Below are 12,356 nucleotides of genomic sequence, written 5' to 3' on the forward strand. Positions count from 1 at the left end.
TCTTCAGCTTTTATTTCAAAAATAGGCAGAGAGAGCTCTGCCTGTAATCTGGAGTTAAGTACTTGTTATTACAGTAATTTAAAATAGTCCTTCAAAATTTGTCCAAAAACAAATAAAGCAAGTCCAGCAAAGAAGGAAGCCAATGCTCAAGGTTTCAAGAGTGACTACTGATTTTTTTTTTATTTATGAATCTCACTTTTGTGGTGTCTAACATGGGGTGGGTGTTTATACAACCTTAAACCTGATTTTCCGTGACTGTTAGGTTTATAATATATTTTGAAACCATTCTATATGTCATTTGCCTTGCTAGATGGAATGCCTACCAAGGTAAATTTGCATGTCTTATTGGTTTATTCTTTTTTGACATTACTCATAGTTAATCTGTTTCTGTAAACAAAACTAACAAATATGTGCCAGGTTTAAACTGAAATTTTGGCTACGAGCATGTAGTAGTGGTCATTGTGTTTACTCTGAAAGAGCTCTCATGCAGTGGCGGAGTGCTCTAGCCCCATTTTGTAAAAGGAGTTTTGAAACAGAGTCGTGACTAAACTGCAGTGCAGGTGCAAACTTTTAGGGTCCTGAGTTTACACACCCACCTGTCAAAATCAGGAACCTCACCGGAGTGCACTCTGGTTCCTTTTTGTCTAAAAATTCCTGTCTTTAGTTCAGCTGGGATATGAGGTGCCAGTAGGAAAGAATGAGAGAAAAACAGAGCAATCCATGCCCCTATTCTAATAGAAAATCAGGATGTGGCTGAGTTTTGTACATGCCCTGGAGCTAGACATAGCCAGAGAGTTTAAGGTTCTTCAAGGTCCTACAAAACCGTCTCAGTTATAGAAGAAGGATATTAATTCAGGTCACTCAGCTCAACTTAATATGATGCTTTCTGTCTACCTAGTTTGCTTTTGTATCTTGGTGTGTAGCTTTGTTAGCTAATATAAGGGAAAAATGTTACCTAAAATAGATATGTTCCTGAATAAAAGTACACAAGCCCCATCCTACACTTGTCTCTCAGGATTTCAAAGGCTAACAGTGGTCTGACTTTTCTGCCTAGTGAAGTGTCATTTTGGTCTGCTGATTCTTATTAAAAGTAAAAATGAGGGTTTCAGTAAATGTTCCATGCATTATTTTTCCTGTTAGGTATATGATATCTTTCAGAGTCTATCAAGGTAAATTTGCCTATTAGCAGATTTCTAATGAACGCATTCCTTTTTAGTATTGTTCATGGCTAGTCTGAATAAACAGTAAACATATGCTGTGCATAATGAAATTCTTCCATCCAATTTCATATTGTATAATGTTCACTCAATGTGGATATTCATAAATATTCATGTCATAAGACTGTTCATACTTCAGTTACCAAGTAGCATCCTTCTTTCTAGAAAACTTCTAGTCCATTGTAGGAGAACAGTATGATTTTCTGCTTATTATCCAAAGGAAAGACAACAGAATTATATCTTCAGCAAACTCCCTCAATTGTGTTGCAACAGAAGCTTCCATAATAAAAAGGAGATTGTGTTTTGGGGTTCTTTGCCTTCTATTTCTGCCTAAAGCACCAAAATCCAGCAAGACCAGTATACACTGTCAGCGAAGAAAGTAAAACTCTTAGTGGCATCAATAAAAAGAAAAAAAGAAAATTGAAGCAGGCACTTCCTGGCCTGTTTTCAATACAGATTGCTAGATGACCTAATCTCCATCCTAGAAGCAGTCCACAGCCAACTGACATGTATGTGGCCAGAGATGCTGTTCACATTCGTGAGTTCACATGCTCACATTCGTGTGAGTCTAGAAGTAGCAAAGCACATATGGGAACAGTCAATACAGCAGTTGTGACGCTTGCCAAGCTGATGCTCGAGCACTAACACAAGATGCTTTTGTGAGAGTTAAAGCGTCTGTCATCTGCTGAAAACTCAATCAAGTCTTGTTTCTTGTCCTGGAGCTATTATTTCTGCAGCAGTCCCAGTTCTCCCTGCACAAACAAGAACATGCTCTATGTCCTCATAGCGCTCCCCACTTGATATCTCTGGAAGTAACACTACTCTATCATCATGTGACTTGTGGGTGTTTAGGAGGGAAAGAGGAAGTAGATTTTTTAGGCAGCTGCAGGAAGGTGTTCTCTTCTGCCCCAGCATGACAAATACAGAGACGGTTCGCCCTCTCAGTGCCACTAAATAATTTTTTAATCTCATCTTCTGAAGTAGTCAGAAGTAGAAAAAAGTATAGACTACTTTCTATCTAACCTACTTGCTTAGATGCAAAATATTGGTTTCAAAACTACCAAGAACTTAGTTTGATGTCCAGTTTTAGGAACATTTAAAGCTGTTGAATGCGATCGACTAGTCAGAATATCACCATATTGAGCAAAACTGATCTTTAGAAAGCAAGTCATTCTCTCTTGTGATTGCTGCACTTGTATATATATATACTTGTCACCTTTCATGTAATTGCCAATGTGTTGGACAATGCTTTTAGCAATTATGGGATTAAAGATATGTGGGTATAAGAGGTCCTCTGTCTTTGCCCAGACTCCCAAGGCCTTGAGACTACAAGTACAAGATCACACAGGTACTGTGGGTCTGTTATATTGCTCCTTGGAGCAGGAAAGACTGTGGCTGAGTTGTCTGCATCTTGCCAGTTTATCAGACACAGTTAGACAAGATGTGTGATTTTGCTTTCTTCCTCTTCCTAGGCAGTGATTTTAATTTGCAAAAGGGATGAAGAGGCCTGCACCTCCATTGGAAACTTCTCATAGTTCATATATGGAAAAAGTTGAAAATTACTGAAGTTCATGACACACCGATAGGAGCAGGAGGAGATGAGAGAAGGGAGAATAAGCACTACTTTTCCTGCCTGTTCCCTTACATCCCCATCCAGCCAACATTGCTGATCACTTATCACTGCTGGTGAGAAGCATGTTTGAGATGGCAAGCTGCTGCACGTATTCCACAGTGCTGGCAGGGCAGCATATCCTTTTTTTTGAGAGAGAGAAAACTCCAGTCAAGTAAGTGGCATGCTAAACTGGACATGGTATTTAACAAGGTACAGCAGCTGGAAAGGCTGGGACCTGCACTGGTACACTGATCTAATGAGATCAAAGCCCAGGTTTTTCTTTGAGCAAAGCCCATCATGGTTTTTTTTAAAGAAACATCAATAAGAAAAATAACCTCTTCACTTGTTCGCTGAGGAAACAAAAGCCATATGGAAATTTGTCTGGCATTCAAGATCAGGAAACAGCAATCACTGAAAGAGTCATGTACCATCTAATCACCTGGGAGAAAGCGTTGTTTCTTATTCTGCTCACTGGTGTCTCTTGGAAACATCTGCTCTTGCTCCTGATTTTCTTAAATAAGAACATGAATGGTACTGTGTAATTCACCTTTTCTGTAGCATTGTCTCTTGGGCCTCTGTTGTGGGAGTCTTATTTTCCCTTTCTCTGTATGCCATGTTCTGCTAATCTCATTTGTTCTGTCTATGGTGTCTGTGCCTCTGATGCTTTCTTACTTCTTGATGGATTTTGTTCCTGTTTTTCTGATGAACTTATTGAGGAAGGATAGGTAATACTGATTGTGTTTGCAAGGAGGATATTATGAACTCGTATGTTTTTACTTTTACAGTGATCTCTAAGTTTGCTCAAGTAGCAGAGTCATTCTGGGTTTGCTCATAAATTGTTGATTCACATTTAAAAGTTAGAAGGTCCATTTTGGAAATAGGGCCTGACGTGCTGTGTAATATAGTAATACAAAATTTCTCTTGGTAATTTTATCATCCAGCCTGTGGTTTGTGGTAGATATCTTGGACTTGTGCATTCTTTCATGCAAACAATTAGCTCAAGTTATTTTGTTTCTTTAGAAACTGATGATTCATCCAGCATTGGCCACTAGGATCCTTCTCGCTTTGGTTCTGTGCAAGCTGCTTCTCTCCCCTCCTAAGTCTGGGTCCTTCAGTCTGTTACTGCTCTTGGTATGGTCCATTTGTATGTGTGAGGAAAGGACCTTTGGCTTTCTTTGGGTATTGATTGGGAATTCTTCATTTATCTTTTAAAAATTGGAACCTGGGCTATGTAATATCTAATTTCAAGTGGCTTCTGTTGGAGAGCGTGTCTTGAATCCTGGTTTGGGGCTTTTTTTGTTTGCTTGGTTTTTTCAAGCCCTTTTCCAGTTGAAGTAAATTTTATTTTGCTGTTAACTTCACTGGGAGCAGGAGCGGCCATGGTCTTGTATTTATTTATTTTGTGTTACAGCAAATATGACTCCAGTTCTAAAAAGTATAATTCAGAATACATAATATTACTAGTTGGTGCCAATGCATCATAAGCCCCCTCCACCAGTGTTGCTGTTTATTCTTGTCTTAAACAGAGATGTTTGTTGGATTTCTTTTTCTATCAAGTTCCTCAGCAGCTGAAATTGCTCAGAGGAGAGCTAATAAATAATTTACAGCCATGAATTTCTAAATGCAATGAATTTTTCACGGTGTAGGTTGATCTGACAGTTGTATGTTTATAAATATAATGATGAATGTTCTAATTTAATCTGATTTATTTTTTTGCTTGCACCTTTTTATTAGAGTCATTGGGAAAACTGGATGTTGTCTGACTCGTTGAAAGTTTGAGTTAATGTTTTTGAAGCCTCTTCTCCTTTGTTTTTCTGAAGCAAAGTTAAGTTCCATGTCTTGAAGCATACCATGTAATTGCAACTGTAGTAGAATTTGCTTTTCACATATCTATCCCTATGCTTTAGTTTTGCATGCTTATATATTTTGTTTTATTTTTGTATCTGTACTCTATGTACATTTTTGCAGCTCAGTTGTTTTTGCTTTTTACAGCGAGATACACTCTGTAGTGTCTCTATGGCTCTGCTGCTCAGTTGTTGAAGAGCAATGTCCTGGCACTGGTGGTTGCTTGTCCTTCTGTATTTAATCTGCCTAGTTGAAAGGGGAGTAAGAAAGCAAGGAGATCACGCCTATTTCCATGCCTGTGTCTTGGTAGGGCTGCAGGAAGAGAAGTAGCTCCTGGCCTGGGCATGCTCTCTGTGTTACAGTCTAACCTTTAGCTTCAAAGGCTAGCTTTTGCTCTGATGTTCACATCAAATTGCCAATACACTGTAACTAATTTATTTTTCTTTTGTGGTAAAGAACAGTGTAATAAGTGTACCTGATAGGTATTAAGTCATATTCCATGTAATCTTGACGTTTACTACAGAGCAGGTACATTGAATGGTGGCTATGTGTCCTCATATGTTAAAGTACTACATGCATAACGGGATGGGAAGGCTGTGATAAATCTACTAGTGTGAGCAGTAACAGCCTGTCATATACCGCTTATTACATACAGCAGAATAATACCCTCTGTATTCAAAGCCGGAAAATTATAATCTCCTCTGCATAAAGTTGTCAGTGTCCAGGTGGGACTTTGTTGTACCTGTGATGGGGAGGGTTCAGGAAGTTACCCTGATCCCGTCTGATTGCTATTTAAATCGCTAGTGGCTTACAAAGGTAACAAAGTGTGTGGCTGCTAAAAGCCTTTGTCAGCATGAAGCCTAGCCTGATTCGTGTCAGGACACCTCTTTGCCGGACAGAGAGCAGGGCACAGGTAGAAGCAGTCTGACAGTTATACCAGCCAAATTCCTTTTTACCTGTTTATTGTTTTGCTTGTGAAAAGGGTTTTGGTGTACCTATGGATAGCTCAGTTTTTACTGGGACAGTTGCTTCTGCTCCAGGATCTTTTGCCAGAAACAAACACCGAGTGTGTGGTACGTGCGGTAAAGTGGCAAAGGGCTCCTGGGCTTGCCACAGCATCCAGGGGCACCACCTTGAAAGCAACCCCAGAAGATACACTGTTGTAGCAAAACAAGAGAATTGGAGAAGCAACCAGAAGGAGGTGCTGAGAAGAGAAAGGGATAAAGCAGATTGCCACTGTGCTACAGTTATCTTAGGCTGCGGGAGACAGCAGTTGTCCAAGCACAGAAGAGTCAGAGGCTGTAGATTATACAGCCCAACACTGACGGTAGCCACGCCAGTCTGACCTCCTTCTCAACGAAACCATAACTGCCAAAATATTTTTTTTTCTTTTCCAGGTACATATAGACTGTGGTGAGCTTTAGACAGATGAGGGGGACAGACAACCTGTGAACAAAGCAGGTAGTGACAGGCATGACCAGCCATTATAGTTCACGGCAGAGTCCAGACATACAATTAAAGCAAAATGCGTCTCTCTCAGAGCAGATCGACTGGAGTGGTGTTGTCATTTAACCTCTGAGAGGCTTCTCAGGCTGCAGCAGTGTCAGCTTTCTCTGGGCTTATTTATCTGAGTCATTAATAAGTCATCGGAGTCATTCACTTCCCATATGATGTTATGAGAGAAAGACATGTCTGGGTTCTCCTTGGTAGTCAGAAAGGAAAGTCTGCCAAGGACAAGGAGCCCGAGCTGTGCGCGGCAGGCAGAGAAAGCTCTTTGGTCTCTGGATCAGACTGAGATTCATTAGTTTTTGAAGAAAAGCTGAAAAATGTGATTATGTTGGGGAGGTGGGGGTGCAGCTGTAAGTCTGCATGCTTGCAGTACAGTGAGCAGCTCAAAATTACAGCCTGTAAATAGTAGAAGGGCTGTAGCTCCCTGCTGTAGTACAGTAAGACTAGTAATACTTACCATTTATATTGTGCTTTCTATTTTCAGAGCTGTGCCAGCATTAGGTATTGTAACGTAAAGCGGGTGGGTAATCTGTGAACAGGATTTTAAGCTTTTTGATTTGGGGGGAGGGGGGAAATAATGTTATTTTGCATACTCCCCAGAGTAAAAGGAGGTTCAGACCCTTCTGCTCTGGCAGCGGGGTCATGGCGTCTTTCAGCCTTCTCCCATGAGAGACTCTCATGCAGGAGCTGATTTCTTCTCGGATCTGACCACCGTAGCCCTCAGTAATTACAGCAGCGTTGAAATTCCGAGCTAAAAACAGAAGTGCAGCATGTGCCTATTCCCCATGTGATTCGGAAACCAGGAAATTGAAAGAGCCTGACTGAGAGGAGAGGGAGTGCAAAGCAATAGACACATCTAATATTTATCTCAAACCTGCTACGCCTGGGACGCAGGAGCTGTCATCTGCCGGAGCTGATTATGCATGCAGCCAAAGCAGAGCCTGATTGGATGTAGTAGGACCTAAGGCGAGGGGGAGAGGGAGCGGAGAGAGAGTTCAGCTCGCTGCACTGAAATGTAAACACTGGAAAGCGGGAGGGAGTATAATGCCTTTATGCTCCGAACCGCAAGCAGCAGGCTCCTATGGCTCCGGCAGCATACCTCTTGCAGGTCTAGCTGTGCCCGGCTTGATGAACAGAAGCAGACACTTCGGAGGATCTCCTGCCTGTGGATATAAATAGGGGGCAATCGGGATGCGCTAGCTTTCTCCAGCGGCGCCACAGCTCCTTCGTGCTCTGCGCTGCAGCTGGGACGGGGCAATGGACATGAACATGAAGAAGTTCACAGTGCGTCGGTTCTTCTCGGTCTACCTTCGCAAGAAATCTCGTTCAAAGAGCTCAAGCCTAAGTAGATTTGAGGTAAAACTTGCCTTAGCTTTGTTAAATGTAGAAAACACCATTAGGTGCTGGTAACAGAGATGTAAGAGAATGCCTGCGCTTACTGATGTGATAAATAGTAAAAGGTGATCTTTCCCTGGAGGTGGTCATGTTTGCACCTGATGTTCTTTGTTTCACTGTAATTCAGTGCTTTTTCTTAGTAGCAGTCAATACATTGCATAATATATTTAGTGTGTTGCTAAGGTTCCTTTTATCAGCCCAGCAGGGGAGGAGGAAGCTGGTTCAGGACATCATGAAGTTGTAGGAAATAATTACGGATCCACTTGAATTAGCACAAATGGCACCACACTTTGCAATAGCCCCAAATTTTAGTCTTTCTCCACGGTGTACATACCGTTCTTTCTCAGTGCTGGATTTCCAAATAATTAATCAATTTGCTAGTGCCTTTTTTATGGTATGTTAGATAGGAATTTTCCTGCTGCTTTGTTGGTTCTCATGCTTGCACAGATTTTTGCATTTATCTTCCCTCCCGTGCATCCTGGTTTTTTTTTGTGTTGTGGGTTTTTTTTTTTTAATTTTGTTGTAAGGAGAAGTTGTTCTTCAGGAGGGGGGACAATGTCAAATTAAACCTACAATGATTTAGCAGTGTGGGGAGATGAAGGCAGTTCAGGTTGGAGATATTAACAGATAGAAATGTGTGAATGGGGTATAATCATGATTTCTGCCTCCCTTCCTCGAACCATTGTTCTTCAATCCTATATTTGGAGCTGTGAATAGTCAGCAGGATGTGAGATCAATTGAATAGATGTCAGTTATATTTATGTTGTTCACTTTATCATTGCAGATGATCTGCAACCTCTGCATTAAAATAGAGGTAGATGGGGCCTGATTCCCCTCTGCCTCACATTTGGTTTATGCTGGTGTACTTCAACTGACCTCCGAGGAGTTACTCTGATTTGCACCAGTATTCCCAAGAGGAGGATTAGCCTCATGCTGTGTGAATACATTTTAATGTGTTATTCCCTTAGTGTCCTATTTAAAGTACCAGGTAATTGTTTGAACATAAAGTTCTTCATGTGTCATTGCTTAAACGGGACATGTAGAAAAGCAGAGTTTTTGGCTGGTGGTTTTGTTGGTGGGTTTTTTTTTTTTTTGTACTTTCTTAACTCTTTAAAATTAGCTTTCTTAAAAAATTATCAGGTAAGGTACCTAATTTTATTTCACTCACCAAATAGTCATGCCATGCATTTAAAAAAACCTAATAAATAAAAGTTTTTAACGCTCCCTCCTTGCACCAGCCCTGTCGCTCCAGGACTGAGGGGAGAGGAGGGAACCCTTCCTTCACCCATTGTGAACGCACAATTGCAAAGGCTAATCTGAAATAGATGTTCCTTGTAACACACTGTAAATTCACTAAGCTCACGCTCCACCAGAGCCAGCAGAAAGTAGACCCGGAGTCACTGAGTTACAGGAAGGAGTTCTGAGACAGATGAGTGTCTTTGCAGGCTGCCAGTGTCAGGGCACAATGTTAGGGGGGGCAATGATGTTGAGACAGCAGGGCTCCACCAGACCTCGTAACTCTTCATTTGACAGTGCCAGAGTTTGGGAGAAACAGACTCCACCACACTGATTATTTTACTTTCTGGGTAATCTAGCATGAATGACAAGTAAGACTCAGCATTTGTAACAGGCCAGACCCTCGCTTCCTTTAAAAAAAAAAAAATTTACAATCCCTTTGATAATCAGTATTACATTAGATTTACTGGACTTCTTCAGTATCTGTGAAATAGTTTTCCCTTAAGTGAGTTTTCTTGTAATTATTTTTTTATTCTGATTTTAAGTAATTTGCTTCAAGAAGCAGCCTGATATGTATCCTTATCTCATATGTCCCTTCAGAGCATTTCGTCCACTTCCCTCTCCTTTCCTTTGACTTGGCAGTAACGACCAACTTTATGTAGAGTGACTTGGTATTATAATGCAACAGGGAATAGGGCTTGTTCCAACCAGGAAGAAAAAATGATTCATAAAATCTGTTCTGCTATTTAAGTGTGAAAATCATCAGAGATGTTCCTGCTTAGAGGGGGAAAAACAAACATATGAACATCAGGCTCCCTCCGTGATTTCCATCCCTGAGTACTTCTGTGTATAAATTTGTAATTGTGGGCTAATGAGCGCTTGTCAGCCAAACAGAAAGTGCAAGGAAGCCTGTTGGTGGTTGGATTTTTAGAAGTCAGAATGTTCTTCAAACTAATGGTAGATATTTTTAAAGAGGCAGTAACAAAGCACAGGTTATTGCATCATGGAATGAGTAAAAGTAAAATAATGGGAAGAAATTTGAGGAAAACACATGTGGCATTGCTTTGCTTAGTGTGCGCTAGATAATGTACCTGGCAGAAGTTATGTGTTTCTAGATTTTGTCTGAAATTTGAAAGGGGATTGTTGTTCCTAGGCTGTGTGGGATTTTTGTTGTGGTGTTCTTTTGGCCAGACGGGAAAGAGGGTTGAAGGGTTTTAGATAGATACTCCTGGATTCAAGCCTTTGATGTCTTTATAATTACCACCATTAGAATAGTTTCAAAATAACATAATATTTGTTATTAATATCATATGATTAGTTACTTTTTCTACTGTGGTATTCTGCTGCGCTTTAAATTCACTTGCAATGAGCTTCATAACTTACAGAGCAGGGATATAGATGCAGAAAATGACTTAGCAAATCACAGCTTGTAACCTGACCTTTACTTAATCATTTGATGTGCCAATATCCTTGCTATATCTGGGACAACAAGATCATTGCCTTATGTAGATGGCTGGGTTTCACTCTTTGTCCTGCTAAAGTAGACAGAGCACACTTTATAAATGAGATATTACAGGGGTTTTGTTTCATCTTGCCTAGAATGTGTGCCCTTTTTATTATCCTGGGAAAACCTGGCTGAAATTGGAACTTACTTGGCTACACTTTTGGCTTTTCAGTTTATATTATTTTTCAGTATGGCCTGCATTGCCCTTCATTTATAAGGTATCTAGTGATGTAATTTTATTATATGTGCAGAGCCCAGCTTTGCCCTTCTGCATGCACACTGAGTTCTTATTGAAGTCAGCTGAAAATGCAGCGAAGTCAATGGGAACTGCATGTGTGCATCTGAGAGAAGGACTTTGTTTATGGTTCTTGCTGAGTGTTGATGAACATGAATGTGAAACCATCAGGAGAAAGTATGCACAGTGTGGATCTGCTAAAGACTTTGAGCCCCAGTGGAATGCATCTTATGGCAGTGAGCAATATCCCTTGATTATAAATCAGAAGTTAAATATGCCACTTGAATAAGCTAGGAAAGACCTAAGCATGCAAATAATTCGTTTATATTTATTCCAGTGACGCAGAGCCTTTCTTGGTTTGTTTCTGGGAAAATGACCAATTAAAACATTGCTATTGATTCTTTTGGGAGATGTTTCTGACTTTTGCATTCCTGATATATTTTTAATTTGTTATTCTTTAATTGTCTTAATTCTTGGGTTTTTTGTCTTATTGGTAGCGGTAAATCCAAATTCTCTCTGGTCTATGTATGGGGCTTAGAGCCTACCACAGTTCTTGCAAATTAATTCAAAATTAATTTGGAGCCTGGTGTGTCTCAGCATAGTCAGTTGTGAGAGGCAGGACCCCCTGTGGGTGATTCAAGGGTGAGTCCTCCTTGGGTTCCAGCACTGGCACATAGGAAATGGAAGCAGGCCTATGCAGTCTGGTAAGGAATAGTGCAGAAGCACTGGCACTGGCTTTGTAATACTTTATTATGAGAGATTTTCTATTCTAATCTCCAGCTCTGATTCTGATTTCCTACAGGCTTAAGTTACAGCAGCCTTAGGAAAGTGGCCAGCAAATGCTGAGCTAGACTGCTCCTTTTGCACAGTGGACTGGGGCAATGCTTCACTTGCAAACGCTTGTGAACTCTTCTGCGCTTGTATAAAGAACAATTCTGTTCTTTATCAGTAGTATGCCCTTTATTCTGTCTTCTCTTTTTTATATTTTATAGGTAATAATTTTGTAGGAGAATGTATTCTTTCTGCCAAAGGTTAGACAGAAAGAATGGCGGTGGTGATTAGCAGCCCAAGATCAGCTCTGCAAGGTGCAGGTCCTGAGGCAGTTTTAGGGTTTTTTCCTTGGTAATGAACACCTTTGTGGTGTGTGTTCTTGTTACAACAGAAGTTACCCACACTATTGTAGTCTGACTTCCACCAGCTGCAGGCAAGGCTTTTATGAGGAAATGCTTCAATTCTTGTAGTCTTGTATGGCTTGTTGGGGGGAAGGGAGGCAGGGCAGGGGAGGGAGAGCAGGAGGAGCATGTAGTCCATCAGATAAGTCACTTGGGGAGCCAGGAAAACCAATTTTCAGGCTCTTTTTTATAACTTGCTGTGTCATTACAGATGGTTCAGACCTCTGTGCCCTCCATTCCGCATTTGTAAAACTAAAATGATGATGATTTGTCAAGTCCTTTGATACAATTCTACCTATTTACATTGGTTTTGGTGGTAAGAGAGCTTACTCACATGGAAACACATTCATAATAAAGAAGTTGCTCCCCAGCTCCCCAAATACTTTTGACGTTATCCCAAATAAACAATCTCTTGCATCTCAGGCCTGCTATACCCTCTTTCCCACAAGCCTCAAATTAACTGCTGAGCTACAGAAAGGTAAAATGAAACAGGTGGATGTAGGGATAACTTGTCCACAGAAAAATCATAGAAAAATAGGGATGGGAGAGGTCTAAAAAACCCTAATCTGGGCTCCATTCTCCTTCTCCTGAGGCAGCATCAGCTATACCTAAACTATTGCACCAAAGATAG

The 12,356-nt window shown here is 40.7% G+C and overlaps 1 protein-coding gene across 2 annotated transcripts in view; it reads left to right on the top strand.

Annotated features, from left to right (window-relative positions):
• The first annotated feature begins 7,021 nt into the window (after positions 1–7,021).
• Positions 7,022–12,356, top strand: part of RPS6KA2 (ribosomal protein S6 kinase A2) — a 183,166-nt gene continuing 177,831 nt past the window's right edge. For both annotated transcript variants that reach the window (XR_010372137.1, XM_064446922.1), the window contains exon 1: positions 7,022–7,539. Coding sequence is in view for 1 of the 2 variants with exons in the window: in XM_064446922.1 (XP_064302992.1) it covers positions 7,441–7,539 (99 nt within the window). In the remaining variant the exon portion in view is untranslated. The remainder of the gene's footprint in view (positions 7,540–12,356) is intronic.

This window comes from Phalacrocorax carbo, chromosome 3 (genome assembly GCF_963921805.1).
Source record: "Phalacrocorax carbo chromosome 3, bPhaCar2.1, whole genome shotgun sequence".
Taxonomy (NCBI): domain Eukaryota; kingdom Metazoa; phylum Chordata; class Aves; order Suliformes; family Phalacrocoracidae; genus Phalacrocorax; species Phalacrocorax carbo.